Genomic DNA, 23,232 nt, shown 5'->3' with positions numbered 1-23,232 from the left:
CGCTGAAGGAGGACAGATAAGGAAAGGAGCATGGAGCAAGGGAGCATGATGGCACTGGGAGCCTTGGGGCGAGTGGGGATGGGGGGTGCGGTGATGAGAAAGAGCAGCCAGGAAGGCACAGACAAAGCCACAGAGATAGAAAACCAGGAGTGTGGTATCCGGGACGGGGTGATCAGCTATGCTGAATTCAACCAGAGGTAGGTCAGGGAAGATGAGGACAAGGAACTGGCCATTGGATTAGGTCAGTGGAGGTGGGCGTCACTGAGGCCCAGAGCAGAGATGTTTCCATGGTGTTGAGGGGATGGGTCTGCTGGAGCTGGCTCTAGGGGGAAGAGAAGTGAGAGCCACCAAGTGCGGATAACTCTACAGGGTATTTCTAAGAAGAAAAACAAGGCACAGTTGGGGAGAGAAGCAGGGGTAAAGATGTGTGGGTTTTTTTCCCCCAAGATGGAAATTAAAAGCATTTGTGGACTGATAGGAAAGATCCAGTTGAAATGGGGAACTGATACAGGAGGGAAAGAAAAGTGCTGGAATAATGTCCTGGGTGAAATGTGAGGGGATGGAATCTAGGAATGAGGCTCTTGGGACAGAAAACTCAAAACCGGCATTTTTCTGGAGAAGGGAAAGAGAGGGTCTGCCCCACCTCCAAGCCTATGGGGTAGGGGACAAAGGGGCGAGGGAGCCGCATCCACCTAAGGGGCTGCAGGAGGAGTGTCACCAGGCTTCCATCTGAGCGAGAAGCTGAAGGGACACTCACAGAACAGTCTGAGGAGAGAGGATATTTTGCTGATGGTGGAACATGAGTTCTAGAAGGTACAATAGCAGGTTTGGGGATAAGGGATGCCCCAGAGACCTCAGCTCTTGTGAAGATGGACAGGATCCCAAACCAAGGGCGTGAGCAGAAATGTCCTGGTGGTCCTGAGTTGGAGATGAGACTGGGGATGGAGCCACTGGGAGGCGGAGCACTTGAGGATTGAGGCCCATCTTTAGTCTGACAGACAGAGAGGTCTGAAGAGGAGTGGTTGTAGACCCCAGGATGGCTTCAGCAACTGGAGCCCTCCAGTCTGGCCAAGGGTGCCCCTCTCGGCACCCGTGAGCCGTCTTCTAACCCCTGCCACTGGAGGCCCAGTGTCTTTGCCCAGAAAATAGACCCTTGTTTTTGAGAGGATGATTCCACACCTTCAACTTTCAGTCAGGGTTTGTTTTGTTCTACAATGCTCCCACCTTTTTCAGTTCAGTCCATCTGTGAAAGCTTCCCGTCGGGGCTGACCCAGCATCTCACCTACAACCTGACAAGTAAAAACCAGTCCCCTAGCCCTCTGGAATCAAAATACCGTGGGGTGGGCCCAGCATTGTTGTAACAAGCACCCCACCCCACCCTCCCACCAGGGGATGCAAGTACATGCTCAGGTTGACCTCTTCATGGGTCGACAGAGTCCCATCAGACCTCAGGGCAGTGGCAAAGGCCAGTCTTCAAGGCCAGTGCTGGCCACCGGGTACCTCACTGAGGAGGGCAGTCCACAAACCCACAGCCCACAGGACAAACCTGCTGTCAATAGAGGGGGAGGCACCATGCAGAAGGGAGGTTGGTGTTTCCTTTGTGAGGTGGACAGAGTGTATCTGAGTGCTCTATTCTGATAAGTCTTCCCAGACCCTGTCCCCATTCGCCTTCCTGCCATGCCCATCACACTAGCAATTATGTTATTCACCTTCCTCCCGACAGAAAGCTTCATGAGGCCAGAGACTGGGCCAGTCTTTTTCACTGCTCTGTGTGTAATACCTGACACTTGGTGGTTATTCAGTCACTTAATTCTGTATGATTCTTTGTGACCCCGTGGACAGCATGCCAGGCTTCCCTGTCCTTGACTTTCCTGGAGTTTGCTCAAACTTATGTCCACTGAGTCGGTGATGCCATCCAACCATCTCATCCTCTGTCACCCGCTTCTCCCTCTGCCCTCAATCTTCCCCAGCATCAGTGTCTTTTCCAATGAGCCAGCTCTTCACATCAGGTGGCCAAAGTATTGGAGCTTCAGCTTCAGAATCAGTCCTTTCAATGAATGTGCAGGGTTGATTTCCTTTAGGATTGACTGATTTGATCTCCATGTGTTCCAAGGGATAAGAGTTAATAAATGGCTGCACAATATTGAGTTGACAGGACTTTGTAAAATCAACCAAGACCATTAATGTGGTGCTAGACTCAAAGATGGGAATTCCCTCAGCCCTCCTCACCACCACCACCGCCCCTGCCATCTCTCCCTTTCCCTCTTCCTCTCCCCCTCCCCCATTAGCTATTGTAATTCTTGAAATACTTCGTGATACCTGGTATGAAAAAAATGCCACACCATGACATGTTTTTCAAAATTTCTTCCACTATTCTTGCACATTCTTTCTTCTAGCTAAATTTGAGAATTGTTTTGTCAAGACCCCACCAATGGATTTTAACTGGAATTAGATTAAACGTTTGGCATAATTTGTGTCCTAACAACAGTAAGCCTTCCTACCCAAGACCATGTCTCTCTAGTTTTTCAAGTCTTTTTTCAATGTCTTCAAGGAGATGTTATAATTTCCTTCTTTTCAGTCTGCTGTGTTTTCTGTCTCATCACTGCTAGTACATAAGTTTCTCTGTTTGGGTGCTGGCCCCTTTACAATACTCACTTTTAACCCAGAGGGATGGTATGGGGAGGGAGGTGGGAGGGGGGTTCAGGATGGGGAACACGTGTACATCTGTGGCGGATGCATGTTGATGTATGGCAAAACCAATACAATATTGTAAAGTAAAAAAAATAATAATAAAATTATTTTTTAAAAGAAAAAAATAAATAAAACCTTTCATTTTTGGTTCATTATCTGGACCATATCCAAACAAAGAATCATTTTTCTCCATCTCTTTAATATTTGTTCCTTCCCATTTCTTGCCTTCTGTTGACAATAACACCCACCAAATGTTGGCAGTCTGGTATTACCTCCTTTCCTCTTTTGTTTTTTCCCCACTTCATATTTTACCATTCTGAAAAGAATGGTGCCATTCTTTCATTTTATAGAGATATTCTTCATTGTTGGAAGAAAATGTTATTCTGTTCATATTTTATTGAGGTTTTTTTCCCCGCAAGAAATGGATTTTGAGTTTTTTTTTCAAATGCCTTTTAGTGTCTAGCAAGATTATCAAATGGTGTTTCTTTTTTGACTGCCTTTGACTTGGATATGATTAATTACAGAGTTCCTAATAGTCATTGAAGCACATTATATTTGGTCCCAGCATGTTCTTTTAATTCCATGCTAGATTTGATTTGCTAATATTTTTATGTGTGTATTTGGTTTTTTGTGTTTTTAATTGAATTTTTATTTTGGTTTTGGAGTATAATTGATTTACAGTGCTGTATTAGTTTCAGGTGTCCAGCTAAGTGATTTACTTAGACATATACTCATTCTTTTTCAGATTCTTTCCCCATAGGTTATTACAGAATATTCAGTAAAGTTCCATGTCCTATACAGTAAGTCCCTGTTGATTATTTGTTTTATACATGGTATGGTATGCATGCTAAGTCACTAAAATGGTGTCCAACTCTTTGCAACCCTACGGACCATAGCCAGCCAGCCTCCTCTGTCCAAGGGATTCTCCAGGCAAGAATACTGGAGTGGGTTGCCACGCCCTCCTCCGGGGGATTTTTCCCACCCAGGAATTGAACCCTTGCTTCTTTTATCCCCAGCATTGGCAGGCAGGTTCCTTATAACTAGTGCCACCTGGAAAAGTGAAAGTGTTAGTCAGTTAGTTGTGTCCAGCTCTTTGCAAATCCATGGACTGTAGCCCACCAGGCTCTTCTGTCCATGGGATTCTCCAGGCAAGAATACTGGAGTGGGTTGCCATTCCCTTCTCCAGGGGATCTTGCCGACCCAGGGATCAAACCCAGGTCTCCTGCATTACAAACAGATTCTTTATGGTCAGAGCCACTGGGAAGCCCATTTTATTTATGTGCTCAGTCGCTCAGTTGTGACTGACTCTTTGCGACACCATGAACTATAGCCCACCAGGCTCCTCTGTCCATGGAATTTTCTAGGCAAGAATACTGGAGTGGATTGCCATATGTGTGTGTTAATCCAAAACTCCTAATTTATTCCTCTCCTTCACATTCCCCCCCTGGCAAGCATAAGTCTGCTTTTGAAGTCTGTGGGTGCCAATAAGTTCATTTGTATCATTTTTCCCGCATATAAGTGATATCATATGACATTTCTCTTTGACTACTTCTCCTATCTCTAGGTCCATCAATATCTTTTATTTTTACCTTGTATGGGAATATAGTTAATTAATAGTGTTAGGTTTGTTAGTTTCAGGTTTACAGCAAAGTGATTCAGTTATATGTGTATCTATTCTTTTTCAAAAAATTTTCCCATTTAGGTTATTACAGAATATTGAGCAGAATTCCATGTGTTATATAGTAGGTCATTTTTTAGTAGGTCCTATTTTAAATATAATAGGGTATATAGGTCTATCTCAAACTCTCAACTTATTCGTCCCCACAACCTTTCCATTTTGTTAACCATATGTTTATTTTCTAAGTCTGTGAGTCTGTTTCTATTTTGCAAATAAGTTCATTTGTATCATTTTTATAGATTCCGAATATCAGTGGTATCATATGATATTTACCTTTCTCTTTCTGACTTACTTCACTAAGTAAGATAATCTCTGTGTCCATCCATGTTGCAGCAAATGACATTATTTCATTCTTTATAATGGCTTATAAATTATACCACATATTCTTCATCTGTCAATAGACATTTAAGTTGCTTCCATGTCTTGGCTATTGTAAACAGCACTGCAATGAACTTTGGGGTGAATGTATCCCTTTGAATCATGGTTTTCTCCAGATATACGCCCAGGAGTGGGACTGCTGGATCTGATGGCAAATCTTTAGGGATGTTTTCAGCTATTATCTCTTCAAATACTTTCTCAGGTTCACTGTCTCTCTCTTCTCCTTCTGGTACCCTGTAATGTGAATGTTGGTGCATTTCATTTTTTCTCTCTGGCATCAGCTGTGCCAAGTGTCTTTCTTAGGGCATTTAATGTTGCCCCAGAGGTCTCTTAAACTGTCCTCATTTCTTTTTTCTCTTTTTTCTTTACTCTTTTCCATGACAGTGATTTCCACCATTTTGTCTTTCAGCTTGCTTATCCATTTTTCTGCCTCATTTACTCTGCTATTGATCTCTGCTAGTGTATTTTTCTTTCCAGTTATTGTATTTTTCATCTCTTTGTGTTTGTTCTTTACTTCCTCTAGGTCTTTGTTAAACATTTCTTGTGTCATCTTAGTCTGTGCCTCCATTCTGTTTCTGAGATCTTGGATCATCTTTACTATCATCACTCTGAATTCTTTTCCAGGTAGATTGCCTATCTGCATTTCACTTAATTGTTCTTCATGGTTTTTATCTTGTTCTTTTGTCTGGAACAAATTTCTCTGCTGTCTCATTTTACCTTTTTGTGTCTGTAGTCTCCTTTCCACAGGTTGCAGGATCTTTTGCTTCTGATGCCTGGTGGGTCAGGTTGGCCCGGGGGCTGCGCAGGCTTCCTGGCGAGGGGGCTGGTGCTGCCTACTAGTGGATGGTACTGTGTCTCGTCTCTAGTGGGCAGGGTCATGTCAAGGCATGTGTTTAGAGGTGACTGTAAGCTCAGTGCAACTTTAGGCAGCCTGTCTGATGATGGGTGGTGCTGTGTTCCCACTCTGCTGGTTGTTCAGCTTGAGGTGTCCCAGCAATGGAGCCTGCAGGCTGTTGGGTTGGCCAGGTCTCATTGCCAAAATGGTGACCTCCAGGAGAGCTCACACTGATCAGTATTGTCTGGACCCTCTGCCATCAGTATCCTTGCCCCCACAGAGAGCCACAGCAACCCCTGCCTCCCCATGAGACCCTCCAATACATGGAGGTATGTCTAGCCCAGCTCCTATGGAGTCACTGCTTTGTGCTGGGTCCTAGTGCATGTGAAATCTTGTGTGCACCCTCCAAGAGTACAGTCTCTGTTTCTCCCAGTCCCGTGGAGTTTTTCCCAGTCCTACACTGTTTTTCCCAGTCCTACACTCAATCCCCACTAGCCTTCAAAGCCCAGTGCTCCGGGGGATCCTCCTCCCAGAGCTAGACCCTCAGGCTGGGAAGCCTGACTGGGGCTCAGAGCTCTCACTCGTGCAGCACAGCCTCTGTGATACAATTATTTTCTAGTTTGTGGGTCACCCACCTGGCAGGTATGGGATTTGATGATATCACAAAAGCTCCCCTTCTAGCAGCTCCTTATGGCTTCTTCTTTGTCTTTGGATGTAAAATATCTTTTTTGGTAGGTCCCAGTCTTTTTTTTTTTTTTTTTTCCCCAATGGTAGTTCAGCAATTAGTTGTGATTTTGGTGTTTTTGTGAGAGGAGGTGTGTGCAAGTCCTTCTATTCCACCATCTTGTCTGGAATCCTGATTTGCTAATATTTTACTTGGAATTTGGATAAATCTAGTGCTGAGTGAGTTAGGTCTGTAGTGATCTATATTGTATTCTCTTTGGCAGGTTTCCATGTCCAGGTTATACCAGCTCCAGGATAAAATTTGGTACATCTTCTCTGTGGTATGCTCTAGGAATTAGCCATTCCTAAAAGGAACTTCCTTATGAAATTAGTCAGCGTGCTTCCCTATGAAACTAATCAGTAGTGCTTTTTTAAAAACAGCTTTATAGAGGTACAATTTATATATAGATGTTTAATATATACAAATTCATGACTTTGGACATGTACACGCATATGATACTACCACCACAATCAAGGTAACAGACATACCCATCACCTCCACAAGTTTCCTAGAGTCCCTTTGTGTTTCTTGTTTGTTTGTTTTGTGGTGAGAACACATAACATGAGATATACCCTCTTAATGGATGTTTAAGTGCACAATATAACATGCTGATTATAGGTCCTTATTGTATAACAGATCTCTACAATCTATTCATTGAATAACTGGAAAAAAGTGTTTTTAATAAATATTTTCTTCTTGATTCCATGTCAATACTTTAAAGTTTCCTTTTAAGTGATTCATCTCATTGAGATTTTGATGTTTATTACCTATAATTGAACATAGTATTTCCATACTTTTAAACCTACTCTGTGTTCTTTATTTATTTATTTATTTAGTAACCAGCCTTGCCAGAAGTTTGGCTATTTTATTGATTTTCATGAAAAGCCAGGCTTCAGATTTATCAGTTCCTCTCTTTTTTGGCAAGTTTATTCATTCCTTTCTAATTCTATTTATGTTGATTCTTCCTTGTGGTTGCTTGGCAGGCTTATATAAATAAATAGTGATCTAGCAGGAACCAAGGTTATTCACTCCCAGGTCCTGGCCTCCCACATTCTAGAATCCAGGGTACTCTACCTCCTTATCCAACTCCCCACCAGTCCGGTGCTCCTAGAGCCCCCAACCCTATCTCTGAGCCTCTTGAGCAAAACCCTACTAACTTTTCCACTTGAACCCCATTCCTCCCTTTACAAAATTCAGGTTATAAGAAGGTTTCCTAGATAAATTACTGTTTCTTTGCTCTTTGAACCAAGGGGAGTCAGAGAAGGGAGATCCATTTCTGTGTTCTTTTTTTTTTTTTTTAAACTTTACAATATTGTATTAGTTTTGCCAAATATCGAAATGAATCCGCCACAGGTATACCTGTGTTCCCCATCCTGAACCCTCCTCCCTCCTCCCTCCCCGTACCTTCCCTCTGGGTCGTCCCAGTGCACCAGCCCCAAGCATCCAGTATCGTGCATTGAACCTGGACTGGCGACTCGTTTCGTACATATTATACATGTTTCAATGCCATTCTCCCAAATCTCCCCACCCTCTCCCTCTCCCACAGAGTCCATAAGACTGATCTATACATCAGTGTCTCTTTTGCTGTCTCGTACACAGGGTTATTGTTACCATCTTTCTAAATTCCATGTATATGCGTTAGTATACTATATTGATGTTTTTCTTTCTGGCTTACTTCACTCTGTATAATAGGTTCCAGTTTCATCCATCTCATTAGAACTGATTCAAATGTATTCTTTTTAATGGCTGAGTAATACTCCATTGTGTATATGTACCACAGCTTTCTTATCCATTCATCTGCTGATGGACATCTAGGTTGCTTCCATGTCCTGGCTATTATAAACAGTGCTGCGATGAACATTGGGGTACACGTGTCTCTTTCCCTTCTGGTTTCCTCAGTGTGTATGCCCAGCAGTGGGATTGCTGGATCATAAGGCAGTTCTATTTCCAGTTTTTTAAGGAATCTCCACACTGTTCTCCATAGTGGCTGTACTAGTTTGCATTCCCAGCAACAGTGTAAGAGAGTTCCCTTTTCTCCACACCCTCTCCAGCATTTATTGCTTGTAGACTTTTGGATCGCAGCCATTCTGACTGGCGTGAAATGGTACCTCATAGTGGTTTTGATTTGCATTTCCCTGATAATGAGTGATGTTGAGCATCTTTTCATGTGTTTGTTAGCCATCTGTATGTCTTCTCTGGAGAAATGTCTATTTAGTTCTTTGGCCCTGTGTTCTCAGCAGCCCTCCAGGTACACCTTAGCTAGAGCCCCATTTACGTCCTCCATCCCCAGTGGCCTGACCTGTGACAAGGACCTTCTCCCACCTCCTGGGACTCTTCCCTTAGAACTGCAGACAAAGAGAAACCACGAAAATGACTCAGACTTTATTGTTGTTTGGTCTCTGTGGTTAGCACCTCCCAGCTGATATTATGCAGATGGCTCTGGTCACTCTGAAGGTGGGTTTGTGCCCTTTGCTAGCTATCCATTTGGCTTTATCCTCGGCCTTTTACTTTGCCCCAACAGTCAACCAGAGGAAAGACTTGAAACTCAAACTAAGTTGATCAGATTATTACCAGCTTCCTGAAGAGCTACAGCATCCATTTCTCACAATGAGGGGATAGAATGTTTCTTTTGTCCTCAGCCCATCCAAGCACAGATCACTAGAAATTTTCAGGTTCTAGGATCAGCTTTATCACTTCCTTCTATATGCACGTCAATTTGTTCTACCTCTAGTCCTAGAGGAAATCTCTCTCCTAACATACTGGATCACTTTCTTTTATCAGACAATGTGCTCAATCACTTCAGTCTTGTCCGACTCTTGGTGACCCCATGGGCTGTAGCCTACCAGGCTGCTTTGTCCATGGAATTCTCCAGGCAAGAATACTGGAGTGGCTTGCCTTTAGGAGTGTCCAAAGAACTCTGGAAAAATGTTGTTGCTCACTTTAGGAGGAATCCTCCCATCTTTCCAAAAGACATATGATGTGGTTTTTATTGTTGCTTAGTTTCATATCCATGCCATTACATGAGTCCTCACAAAGTCTTTTTGGAAGTATATAGAGTAAAATATATGAATAAGTAAGATCCAACAATTCCACTGAAAATGGTAATTATTTTATTTCCTGGGCCTAGAGCTCAGGGTAGGAGGGAAGACCCTCAGACAACCCTTACTTCTTCCTGCCCTATAGACAGCCCATGTCGGAAAGGCCAGGGCGGGAGAGTGCTGACGTCCTGCCCAGCCCTGCTCATCTGATGAGTAGGCCTGGTCATATCCCCAGTCCCAAACTTGACTGCCAGGGCCCACAGCTGAGTCAAGAACAAACAAGGGGGGATATGCCTTGTACCCATGTTCCAGGGGATGAGAAGTGGAGAAATAAAATGACCCACTGGAAAATCAATGGGCTTCCCTAGAGCAGTGATGTAATTAGTAGCCCTGCCAGTCAATGCCCATAAGTGCTTTGTGAAGCACTTCCTGCAAGAAATTAAGTCCCTGTCCAATGGCTTTCCGATAACAGAAATAATATATCTGAATTTTATTCATTCAGAAATAAATTTTGGCGGTTGTTGCTCTTTATGTGTAGCAGCTGAACAGCCTTAAATATTTGGATGCCTTTCTGATCATATTTAGAATAATGATGAGCGCCATGAATTACAGAGTACAAAGCCTGACGTGTTTATTGCCTACAATCCATTTTATAGCCCTTTCTTTTAGAGCCTGAGTTGCTGCAGAGTGTTTGCAAACTAGTTACAAAGAGAACTCCAGAGTTGCCTCCCGGTTCAGCCCTCTGGGCAGAGTCTCAGTGTGGGACCACAGGCCCGAGGCAGGTGAAGACCTGTTCTCACCAGCACTAACTCTCGCCCACAGTGCCACCCGTTATCCGCGTCTATCCAGAGACCCAGGCACAGGAGCCGGGGGTGGCAGCAAGCCTGAGATGTCACGCAGAGGGCATTCCTATGCCCAGAATCACTTGGCTAAAAAATGGCATGGATGTCTCAACCCAGATGTCAAAACAGCTCTCCCTTTTAGGTAAGAGCCCCCCTTGATGTCTTTGTGCCATTAATGCCATCAAGTTCAAGCTGACACTCTCTCTAGGAATGGGAATAAGAGGAGTGATTTGTTTCTAAGTCAGACACGGGGAGCAACAAATGTCTCTCCCGCTTTTCCTGCTCTGTGGTCTTACACAGATCTCTCTGAGCACAATGAGGAGATGCTGTCAGCTAGGTCCCAGGTCACCTGCAGTTCAGCTCCGCTGTTCCAGCCCTTCCTGGGTATATATCAGGGTACTGACGGCCCTTAGCCCTGCCGAGGGGCTGTACTTTTAACCTCAATACTCTCAATAGGAGAGAGAAAGGCAGGGGGAGGTCCCAGCTGAGCAGGCCACCCTGCGCTCTGTTCTTTCTGCAGCCAATGGGAGCGAGCTCCACATCGGCAGTGTTCGGTATGAAGACACGGGGGCATATACCTGCATTGCCAAAAATGAAGTGGGTGTGGATGAAGATATTTCCTCCCTCTTCATTGAAGACTCAGCTAGAAAGACCCGTGAGTCCACTTTTGCCTTTGAGCTCCTTACTGAGCTGGTTGGGAGACACTGGGTTGCAGGGGCCATAGCCACCAACCATGAACCCCTGGTAAACGTTATGTCCTTCCATGTATCCTGGGACAGAGGATGGTCAGAGGTGAGAAAACTTTGCCTGTAAACCTAGACAACTCTACAAACACAGGCAGGGAAAGTCTCTGGACAGCAGACAGAGCCCAAGGCCACAAGGAAGGCCTCATAGCCTATCCCCAGTTCTGCCTCCTGCTTGCTCTGTCCTTCATCCACAAAATTGCCCCTACTAATTACCCACCAGCAGCTGCTGCCCTCCCATAGCCCAGGAACTGGCCTGCACACTCACCCACGCATGCTTTTACGCCAGGGATTGTTGCCTACTTGGGGTGCTAAGCAGGCTCTTCCTCATAGCCACTGCTCCCCAGTAGGCTCTACAGGAGTAATTTCATGGACATGGGTGTTAGATATGGTCTCTTTCCCGTGATCAAAGACCCTTAGCTGAGTCTTTATCATCAAGGGAGAAAATCAAAAAAATATTGCAGATGATCTTCCTAAGGAAAATCCTAGCAGAAAACCAGCATGCTCCTGGAAGTAGTCCAGGAGGTCTGAGGGATGTTGCTTGCTGTTTATCATCCACAGAAGAGAGAATCCCATTAGCTTCTGTGATCCTGGGACCTGATTCATTGGAAACCCAAAGGGTCCTGAGCCCTGGAAGCATTTGTCTCTGCCCAGCATCCCCCCTCAGTGTTGTGGGGGGTGATGAGTGGTACAGAGTCCATACATGATGAACTAGATACTAGTGTGTTCTTGAACTGAATCACTACAATGTTCTGACGTTGCTTTTTCTTTTGTTTTCTTCCCCCAATCATGTACCTGCTTTCTTCATTTCTCTGATGCTGCAGTTGCGAACATTCTATGGCGAGAAGAAGGTACCAAGCTTATTTGTTCTGTATTGTGCCTGTAATCACATGTGTTCATGGCTCCATAACATGCCATCTTTCCATGCACCACCAATAGTTCTTTTAAACATCAAGCAATCCCTACAAGTGGGGTCCACAGGCCAGATCAGAGGGGAAGTCCACATCAAACTCGAGTGGCACACTTGAGTTTAAACTTGGTTTAAACCTACTAGTGTCTTTAATAGGCTTCCCAGGTGGCACAGTGGTAAAGAATTCACCTGCCAGTGCAGGAGACATAAGAGACGTGGATTCAAGTCCTGGGTTGGGAAGATCCCCTGGAGTAGAAAATGGCAACCCACTCCAGTATTCTCGCCTGGAGAAATCCATGGACAGAGGAGCTTATGGGCTACAGTCCATGGTGTCACAGAGTCAGACGTGACTGAGCATGCACAAGCACAGATGTCTTTAATGGACGTTAGACTATTCGACTTTTTAGAACAAAAGTTTCCATTTAAAGCTATTTTCAAACCTCCACTGAAGCAGACTTCTTGGCAGGGATCCTGGTCAGAACTGAGCCTTAAAATATTTTCTAGTAACTGATGTTGGTGTTGGGGTTTAGTGTTACTTTGAGAAAATGCTAAAGAAAAAAGCTACCATCATGTCTGTAAATATACATTTGCATGTATCTTTCTAAATGAATAGGTTTTTTAAACCTATGTGTATCTACCCAACAATCTTTAGATATTAGGCCAGGCCATACAAAACTGCCATTTGGGGGGAATTGCCTGACAGTCCAGTGGTTAGGACTCCATGTGTCTACTGCTGGGGGCCCAGGTTCAATCCCTGGTCAGGGAACTAAGATCCCACAAGCCACATGGCCAAAGAAAGCAAAAAACAAAATTGCCATTTTTGTATATCAAAAGTGGTCTAATAATATGGCTCAAAAATAGCAAGCACATGTGGGCACTGGGTTAAAGAGCCTGAGTCACTGTGTTGGATGCGTTTGCAATGGACCCCCAACTCTCCCTCTGAACCCCTCCACCAAAGACTCCAAATCACCTGAGGTACCTTGTCCTCTAGCTTGGTGGACAGAGGAGAGGACGAGCACCAGCAGAAGGCACCGTGAGATCCAGGGTTAAGCACTAATTCTCCGTTTTTGAAAACCAGCACATTTCCTCATGTTTCTTCTTAAGAACGTCACAGGCTGTTACCTGCCATCTAGCATGCACATGCATACAAGCACTCAGAGTAATTTCCTGACTGTCAGGCACTAATGCTCACACAGTCTGGGAGCAAAACAAAGGCAGAGCCTGGAAAATGAGGGATTGTTGCCAGTAGGTTTTAGGAATCCTCAGAAGGAAAGTCATAGCAACAGTTGCTAATCAGGGACAGCGGTCCCTTGACACTGCCTCAACCTGGCTTCTAGGCCACCGCACACACAGAGAGCTTTGGCTCTGTTTCTTTAAAAAGTGCTTCCTAAGGGGTGTTTACAAGTCTCAAAAGTGGAGAATTGCAGAGAGCGCAGGAGCCCCTGCAAAGTGTTAAATGCAGCTCTGGCTGCCCAAAGGCCAAATTAAGACCCACAGCTGCCTCAGAGCTTAGGGCTGGCTGGTGCTATGCTGATAGTGGACAACCCAGCAGTGAACAGACTCCATCACACCTGGACAGCTGTCTGCCCACGCCCTTCCCTGCTCATACTCAAGGACCCGAAGTTGGAGAATACAGGAGCAAAAGCAGAGAGGTTGGCAGGGCTCTCCCATCTCTGAATAGGAGCAGTGACATGATGGACTCCCAATAGCAGAGAATGTTCCCCTGTGCCCCTTGGTCAAGCTCACCACAGACAGAACCTTGGGGTCTGACTCGTGAGGCCAGCTCTCTTGTGAAGTCAGTTACTTGTGGAGCAAGGCCTTGTTGAGCTTCACGTTGCACTGTCCACTGTCGCAAGGCTCAGTGCTCAGCCTGCAGCACAGCTGCAAGCCCCACGTGGGCTCTACAAAGTCTTCAGTCTCATGTTGGTTCTTCCAGCCACTGATTTTCTAAGAACCTTGGGAGCCTGTTGTGGGGTTTGTGGTTGTTTTGCAGGGACGACCTCCTCTGGCCCCTAAGTTTGAGCAAGAGGAGCTTGCCAAATGACAGTGTATAAAAGAGAAAGTCTTGCTGGGGACAAGATAGATTGGGGTCACAGCAAATGTGTGCTCCCTACCCCGCTCCATACACTTGCCACTGTGTGGGAGGCACAGGCCCATTTTGTCTGGGTCTTGGGAGAGGCTGCCCAGCACCCAGGATTCCCGCTGGGACCTATGCAGAGTGCGCCCAGGCGTTCCCAGCTTCCAAGAGGCTGGAGTCTAGCTGTTTATAGTGGCAGGAGCCCTCAACTCAGCACAGAACTAGACGCAGGTGAGGCTGTGTTGTGGAGTCAGGGGCCCCTGCCCACACTGGGAGCCACGGGCACTGGTGAAAGTGACCAACAGAGCCACTGAAAGTAGGCAGAACAGGATTCCCATTTGCCTGTTTTATCATTTTCTCACTCACTAAAAACTTACTCCATTAGTCAATTAAGTCAGTACACTGGTTTTATTAGCATGCTAGGAAAGAATTTTTCACATAGGTAATTCTCTTAGAATTCCTAGTAATCTTTTCAATGTGTTACCTTCGAAAGCAATGAAGGGAGAGAGGAAGGGGTGTGGGGGAGGAAGAGGGAGAACTCTAGACCTTACCCATCCCTGTGCCATGCTGACCTTGTATGGAGAGCAGGGTGAGGGGACAGAGCCCAGGTGCAGGTTCCAGGTCTGTTACAAGGGCCTGTGGCCTCAACCAAGCCCCTCTTCATCTTGGGCCTGTTTTTGGTTTTTTGTCTTTAAAATAAGGAGGCTGAACTAGCTGGTCCCCAAGGCCCCTTCTTTGCTGATCTAAGGAAATTTCTCCCCAGATAGCCATGGCCCTGGGCTAGGATGAGGTAGGGGGCAGGCAGCTGGCCTGACCCAGCTGTGGGCTCTGTTACCTGGCATGGGGCTGCCGCAGGGAAACTAGTAAGGCAGAGGTTGGAGCAAACTGTCTTGAAGGAAATGTTCACTGGCACAGAGGCCAGGTTTGGACAAAGAAATACCAACCCCAGCATTCTTAGGCCCCCGTGTTCCAAGTGGCAGCACTGTACATAAATGTGTTTAAAAAAAAAAAAAACTTTGTTTTTTTGGCATCATCTGATCCATTCTGATTTGCCTAGTTGACAAGGACCAAGGGAGACTTTGCCTTTCAGGACGTGTATGCATTCAGTTGCTCAGTCTTGTCTGACTCTTTCTGGCCCCATGGACTGCAGCCTGCCAGGCTCCTAGGCCCATGGAGTTTTCCAGGCAAGAATACTGAAGTAGGTTGCCATGCCCTCCTCCAGGGCATCTTCCCAGCCCAGGGATCCCAACCCAGGTCTCCCGCATTACAGGTGGATTCTTTACTAGCTGAGCCACCAGGGAAGTCCGAGAATACTGGACTGGGTAGACTTTCCCTTCTCCAGGGGATCTTTCTGACCCAGGAATCGAACCAGGGTCTCCTGCATTGCAGGCGGATTCTTTTCCAGCTGAGCTACCAGGGAAGCCCTTAGGAAAGGTCAAATGTACGTCACAGCCAGAGCTGTCCTTTATTTGAAAACTTGTGTTGACGGCCAGCTGTGGATGAGCGGGGGCAGGAGTGCATGTCTGGGAAGACAGCCTAGGGGTTGGAGGGCCCTCCGTGTACGTGTTGATTCTCAGCCCTCAGGCACTTGCTCCCCACTCACTGCCTGCTCATCTTGCCTCGCCCCTCCTGGACCAGACCTTGCACTCTGTGCCTACACCCGACGCAGCCAGGCTGCCGGTTTCATCTCTGCCCAAGGCGGCCTGTGAGCCTGCCTGGGGACCAGCTGCTAGGAAGGGCATAACCATGGCTGTGCTTGCTCCTCGCAGGCCTCAGTGTGGGAAACATGTTTTACGTCTTCTCCGATGATGGCATAATCGTCCTGCACCCAGTGGACTGTGAGATCCAGAGGCACCTCAAGCCCACGGAGAAGATCTTCATGAGCTACGTAAGTGTCTGGCACTGGGGACACTCCACATCACACACAGCATCCCAGCAACATCACACAACAGCCTTTCACCATGTGCGCCACCGGGTTTCTTGAATTCCATTTGCTATACATGATGTGGCTCCAGATGCCTTCCTCCAGTGGCCACTTCCATGCACGGAGCCTGAAGGGAGGCCCCAGGAGGACAGATGGGTTCCTGGCCTCCACAAGTTCACAACCAAATGACAGAGACAGTAGCGTGAATGGACAGCTTCCAAACAGGTGCTGCTAGAAGATGTGTAAGGTACATGGCAGCAAGGCCTCTCCAGGGGCAAAGTCAGAGAAGGCTCCGGGGGCAGGTGATGCCTGGGCTCAGTTGTGAAGAACAGGTAGGAATTGGTGATGAATGTTGAGAGGAAATGTCATGAACGTGGAGCACAGGAGCATAAAACATCAGGTCATGTTCAGGGAACCACAAATATTCCACATGCCTGGAGGACAAATGGATATGAGAAGGGCCTAAGATTGATGATGACAGTAGGTAAGGGTCAGGGCTGATGAGTCCTAAGGGGAACACCGAAGGGCTTCAAGCGAAGGATGGCCAGCATTACGGTGCTTTGGAACATGTGCAGGGCCTCATGGAGGGTGAGGATCAGGAGGGCTGCGCTAGAAGCACAGAAGTGGGTGAAGAGGCTATTGTGATTATCCAGGAGAGGATGGGGACCTGGGTTAAACCAGTGGTGGTGAGAATGGGAAACAGTAGATTTTTGAGCTTTGGAGGCCCTCAGCGGTCCCCAGGGAACAGGGGAGAGAGCATGAAACATGTGAGTGGCCTGAGCATCAGAGCTGCTATGGACAGTTCAGAGGCTGGGTAGAAAATGGCAGTGTGACATGCAGGGGGCAGAGGCAGAAGAGACGACCACAGGCAGCAGGTCCAAAACAACTCTTCCAGCCCCCTAGACCCAGCTGCCAGGAGGCATCCTCAGGGCTGTGCCTCCCACCCCTCGGTTCTGTCCCTTCCACTGGTTTCCCACTTGGCCTTGCATTGGTGGATTCTTACTAGAGGTCTGACCTAGCTAATCCCTGGCTTCTTGAGGGTAGAAGTATGGCATTAATCCAAGAGTCATCTAACAGCCCCCATGAGCCCTCTACTCAAAGACATACAGTGGATACACTGGGCCACAGTGATGGGCTTGGAGCTCACGGAGCAAGTGGGCTTGGCCCAGACGAGTTCCTGAAACAAGTTTGTCGTATTGCTGTGCTGACCGGTGGTGTATTTTACAGTGTTGTGTTTCTTATATTTGCAGCTTGGGAACAGCTGTCTTCCAGACTATTTCATTTGAATTAATCATATTTTAAAGTGTTAACCTCTGATAAGTTTTCCCTCCACGTGATAGCCATGAAACCATCTAGAAAGAGTTGTTGTTGTTGTTTAGTCACTAAGTCGTGTCCAACTCTTTGCAACCCACGGACTGTAGCCTACCAGGCTCCTCTGTCCATAGGATTCCCCAAGCAAGACTGCTGGAATGGGTTGCCCTTTCCTTCTCCAGGGGATCTCCCTGACCCAGGGATCAAACCCGTGGCTCCTGCATAGGCGGCAAATTCTTTACCACTGAGCCACCACCAGCCCCCTAGTAAGAGTGGTCCTAGTTAATTTCTAGCAGTTAGGTTTGAATAATTGCAACCCATCACATTGGCACTAACTTCTCATATATTTGCAATAACCTAACCTGTAGCTTGCAAGGGAAATCTCTCAAATCCTAAGCAGGGCTCAATTTTCCTAAGAAAGTAGAACATACACAGTAAGAGAGGTCCTGTAGGCATTTCAGGCAACTCAAACCTCTGTGAGCTATGGAACAGTCCCAAATAACAGTTTGCTCACCTACAAAATGGCCAGAACCTCCCAGGAGAGTTACAATGAGCTGACCCTCTTCCTCAGGTTCTGGGTGAGTAGGCAGTTGGTGCTTCTCATCTCTGGCCTCTCTGCTGGATGAGAGTCCACTTTGCCCAGCAGGATGCTGCAGGGTTAGTAGATCAGGGCACAGGCTGTAGAGCAGGATCTGCACAAGTGATATCAGAGCCCACCTCCATCACTCAGCAGGCCAAGTGGCTTAAGAAAAGTGTTTAACCCCTCTAAGCCTCTGTCTTTTCTCATAGGTAAATTAAGGTTATTGTGAGGATTAAGGGCTTCCCAGGTGGCGCTAGTGGGAAAGAACCCACCTGCCAATGCAAGAGGGCATAAGAGACGTGGGTTCAATCCCTGGGTCAGGAAGATTCCCTGAAGAAGGGCACGGTGACCCACTCTAGCCTGGAGAATCCCATGGACAGAGGAGCCTGGCTGGCTATGTCCATAGGGTTTCAGAGTCAGACATGACTAAAGCAACTTAGCACACAGGCATGTAAGGATTAAATATGATGACAGAGAGTGAAATGTAAAAGGAGAAAGACCTGCTTCAAAGCTATTGCAGCTGTTTAGGAAAGAAACTGGGCTTAAGCTAGAACATAGAACTCTTGAGATTTAGGAGGCAATCTCTGTAGTCCTCAGGGACTAATTCACAGTGAGTTGTGTGGGAGAAGGAAGCGTCCAGAATGGTGTTCCTGCTTTGGACTCAGCTGCCTAGATGCCACTGAGGACTCAGAGGTGGAGCAGGGATGGCGGCAAAGACCAGCTCACATGTGGATGGTTGAGAATGAGCTGACTGTAGGAGAACCCATGGGAGAACTGGGGAGAATGGTTCTGAGCTAAAGACACAGATCTGGGAGCCTCAGCATGTGAGTGCTGATGACAGCCAAGACAGGAGAGAAGATCACCAAGGGTGCGTGTAAGTGACTGGAGTTGGGCATCTGCACAGAACCCTGGGGCTGACACAAAGGTTGAGACAGCATCGCACAAGAGTCATGAGGAAACACGTGAGAATGTATATCACAAAAGACAAGGGAAAAGAAGGTCCTCTTTTCTCTCACTTATTCTTTATTTGTATTACATTATGTTATATATTTCAAGCACCAGTGCTGTGTCAGGCACTTCACTAGGTGCTAAGAATAAAGCAGTGAGCCCAACAAAGAGCTTGCTCTCAAGGAGCTTATGATCTAGTGACAAAGAAAAGACTCAGTGTAGGTAGACAAACAAATGAAGAAGGTCAAGCGGGAAATGAGAAGTGTAGCAAGGTAAAAGAGGGTGGGTGCCTGGGTGCTAAGCTTGTTGAGGCTAGAGAGGGCATCTCCAGAAGGTGACATATGGGCTGACGTGTCACCTGAAGGACATGAAATACACCAGGTAGATGTCTGGGGACACCAGTTGATCAGCGCACGCACGGGCCCTGGTGCAGGAGTTCAGCATGAGTACGGAAGATGCGGGCACGTGCGTGCACAGAATGGGTGGGAAAGGGAGAAAAACACTAGAGACAGGTCAGAGGAGTCCCAGGAACCAGAGTGTTCAGGGCCTTGTTGACTTCAGGAAAGACTTGGACCCTGTTCTGAGCAAGAAAGAGTGTTGTTGTGGTGGAGTGTGTTGAGCTGACTTGTATTCACAGGGATCCCTGTGGTTGGTGAGTCAAGAATCTGTCAGGGGAGGCCAGGGTGGAATCAAGGAGCACAGAGTGGATGCTGTAGCAGTCACTCAAGGGACAGATGTGGCTTGAGTCAAGGTGACAGAGGTGGAAGCGATCGGGAAGTTTAACTCTCAATATGTTCTTGGAGGTAAAATTGAAATGATTTTTATTCATTGGATGAAGGCTGAGGGTGTAGAGAGCAAAAGCAGAGTCAAAGATGCCTTCAGAGATTTTGTCTAGGAAGTAAAACAGGGGAAATGAGCAAGACTGGGAGGCAAAACTGAGAGTTGATTTTGAACTTACAAATTTGAGATGTAAATAAAATAGCTACTTAGGAAAGTAGCTAAGTCTGGAGTTCAGAGAAAAGGGCTGAGCTAAAGATACAAATTTGGGAGTTGTTAGCACAAGAAGGAAATGGCAACCCACTCTAGTGTTCTTGCCTGGAGAATCCCAGGGACGGGGGAGCCTCGTGGGCTTCTGTCTATGGGGTCGCACAGAGTTAGACCCGACTGAAGTGGCTTAGCAGCAGCAGCAGCATGAGAAGGAAATGGCAACCCACTCCAGTGTTCTTGCCTGGAGAATCCCAGGGACGGGGAAGCCTCATGGGCTTCCGTCTATGGGGTCACACAGAGTCGGACACGACTGAAGCGACTTAGCAGCAGTAGCAGCAGACTGTATTTAAAGTCATAGGTGTGGATTAACAATGATTAGCAAAGGTAGTGGATTTTAGAGAAGTCATCCAGTAGTGACCCCTGAGCATTCTGGCATCTAGAGATCAGCAAACAGAGTAGACTGAACAATAGAGAAGGGTCAGACACTGGGGAGGGTGGAGGGAACAGAACCAAGAAACAGTCAACACAGTGTCAAATGATGCCCCAAGTTCAATTAAGATGATGGCAAAGCTTGAATATAACTGAAAAGTCGGCCAGAAGTTCAGTGAGAACACCGCCAGCTCTGTGCAGAGGACTAGCGCCAGAAGACTAAGGAGCATGTGAGAGGTGAGGAAGCTGAGGGTGTGTGTAGGTGACTCCTGCAGGAGTCTGGTCACTGACAAGAGTTGTGTGCGATGGACGGGGATGAGGAGAGGGAGAAGGCCACTCTCAAGAGTGGAAGCACACGGACCTCTCAGCTGCTGGCCGAAAGGCCGGCAAAGGGAGTTACAGCCTCAGGAGGAGCAGGGGAAGATGAAAGATGAACGGAACGCGGAGTAAAAGCTCCATGCATGGTGATGCGAGAAGCTGTGCGTGCTGTGCTCCCTTGGATGCTGCAGTGGCGAAGAATTCTGAGAGAGGAAGAAAGGAAGAGGGGAGGGTGAAGGGAGCGGAACCCAGCGATGGCAGGGGAACAGGGGATTAAGAAGACTTATGGCAGCCTGTCTCCTTTACAGGAAGAAATATGTCCTCAAAAGGATGGGGACGCCACCCAGCCCTGCCAGTGGGCATCAGCAGTGAACGTCAGGCACCGCTACATCTATGTGGCCCAGCCCACACTCAGCAGAGTCCTCGTGGTCGACGTGCAGGCTCAGAAAGTCCTTCAGGTACATCTCTCTGAGGGAGGGGGGAGCTTCCAGCTCTGGGGCACAGCCTGCCACATCCTTCTTTGTTCTCTGCGCACTTCCCAGCTCCTAGGAGAAGTGGTCAGGCTAATGAAAGGATGTAGAGAAGATTCATTTTAGAGAAGTGCATTTTTCATTAAGCATGTATTGCCTACTATGTGCCAAACTTTGGTCTAGGTGCTTGGACAAATAGCCATGAATGAACAGGTCCCAGAAATTATATTCTAGTTGGGGAAAGAGACCATCATTTAGAATTTTAGGGAGCTACAGATGCTAAGAGCTATTTACATGTTGAAAGAGACAGAGGAACCAAAAGACTGTTTTTAAGTGGCCCTACCTCTGGAGGTAAACAGAGTCTGAGATCTGAACACCAAGTGGGATTGGAGCTTTGGAGCACGACCATGGCAGAGGAGAGTGGGATGCAGCAAAGACAGAGATAAACTAAGGCCAGTGAGATAGCAAACCGTTCAAGTCTTTCAGTCAGGGGAGTGACATAATCTGACATCTTTAAAGAGTCAATCTGCTGCTCAGATTGGAAGATAGAACAGAGATGTGGTCATGGAAATAATCCAGGCAAGAGAGGATGACGGCAGTAGAGGCAGTAAGAAGTTATCAAAGTCTTGCTATATTTTAAATGTAGAGCCCAAAAGATTTTCTGCTCATCTGAATGTAAGGTTTGAGAGAAAGGAATAATAATAATAATTTTAGCAATAATAGAATGGTAATGCCATATACTGTGTGTGGTGGGTGGCATAATGGCTCCCAAGATATCCACACCCTCATTCCCAGAACCAAAGAATGTCACCTTATATGGCAAAAGGGATTTCACAGGTGTGATTAAGGATTTTTAAGACTTTTTATTGACTACAGTTGATTTACAATGTTGTGTTAGTTTCAGGTGTACAGCAAGGTGAATCGGTTATACATACAGATATAGCCACTTTTTTTTAAGATTATTTTCCCATAGAGATCATTACAGAGTATTGAGTAGAGTTGCCTGTGCTATACAGTAGGTTCATATTAGTTATCTATTGTATATATAGTTAATACTCTTACATCCCAATCTCCCAGTTTAGCCCACCCCTCTTTTCCCCATCTGTGCTTCCTATTTCTGTTTTGTAACAAGTTCATTTGTATTATTTTAGATTCTACATATAAGCAGTATCATATTTGTCTCTCTGACTGACTTCGTATAATAATCTCCAGGTCCATCAATGTTGCTGCAAATGGCATTATTTCATTCTTTTTTATGACTAATATTCCATTATACATACATATTGGACATGTAGGCTGTTTCCGTGTCCTGGCTATTGTAAGTAATGCTACAGTGAACGTTGGGTGTATGTATCTTTTCAAATTACGGTTTTCTCCAGATACTTGCTCAGGGGTGGGATTGCGGGGTCATAGGGTAGTTCTGTATTTAGTTTTTTAAGGAACCTCCATACTGCTCTCCATCCCCACCAAAGGTGCAAGAAGCTTCCCTTTTCTTCACACCCTCTTCAGCATTTATTATTTGTAGATTTGTTGATGATGGCCATTCTGACTAGTGTGAGACTTCACTGTACTTTTGATTTGCATTTGTCTAATAATTACTGATGTTGATCTTTTCCGGTACTTCTTGGCCATCTGTACGTCTTCTTTGAAGAAATGTCTATTTAGGTCTCCTGCCTGTTTTTTCATTGGGGTTGCTTTTGTTTGATATTGAGCTGCATGAGCTCTTTGTATATTTTTTTAGATTAATCCCTTCTTGGTTGCTTTATTTGTAAATATTTTCTCCCATTCTGTGGGTTGTCTTTTCATTTTTTCATGGTTTCCTTTGCTGTGCAAAAGCTTTTGAGTTTAATTAGGTCCCATTTGTTTGTTTTTATTTTCATTACTCTAGGAGGTGGATCAAAAAAGATCTTGCTGCCGTTCATGTCAGAGTATTCTGTCTATGTTTGCCACTAAGAGTTTTATAGTATCCAATCATACATTTGGGTCTGTAATCCATTTTGAGTTTATTTTTGTGTATGGTGTTAAAGAATGTTCTAATTTCATTCCTTTACATGTAACTGTCCGGTTTCGCCAGCACCACTTATTGAAGAGACTGTCTTCTCTCCATTGTATATTCTTCCTTTGTCAAAGATTAGGTGACAGTAGGTGCATGGGTTTATTTTGGGGGTTTTTAACCTGTTCCATTCATCTATACTTCTGTTTTTGTGCCCGTAGCGTACTGTTTTATAGCTTTGTAGTATAGTCCAAAGTCAGGGACCCTGATTCCTCCAGCTCCATTTTCCTTAAGATTGCTTTGGCTATTCAGGGTCTTTTGTGTTTGCATACAAATTCTAAAGATTTTGTTCAAAG

At 46.0% G+C, this 23,232-nt stretch overlaps 1 protein-coding gene across 1 annotated transcript in view; it reads left to right on the top strand.

The window, feature by feature from the left end:
* The window catches only part of FSTL4 (follistatin like 4), a 435,848-nt gene that overhangs the window by 390,608 nt on the left and 22,008 nt on the right, over nt 1-23,232 (top strand). The window contains exons 9-13 of the mRNA XM_005890418.2: nt 10,167-10,328; nt 10,707-10,841; nt 11,754-11,780; nt 15,686-15,804; nt 20,722-20,871. Coding sequence (XP_005890480.2) covers nt 10,167-10,328; nt 10,707-10,841; nt 11,754-11,780; nt 15,686-15,804; nt 20,722-20,871 — 593 coding nt within the window. The remainder of the gene's footprint in view (nt 1-10,166; nt 10,329-10,706; nt 10,842-11,753; nt 11,781-15,685; nt 15,805-20,721; nt 20,872-23,232) is intronic.

This window comes from Bos mutus, chromosome 7 (assembly GCF_027580195.1).
Source record: "Bos mutus isolate GX-2022 chromosome 7, NWIPB_WYAK_1.1, whole genome shotgun sequence".
Taxonomy (NCBI): Eukaryota; Metazoa; Chordata; class Mammalia; order Artiodactyla; family Bovidae; genus Bos; species Bos mutus.
This window is presented reverse-complemented; position numbering and strand designations above follow the sequence as displayed.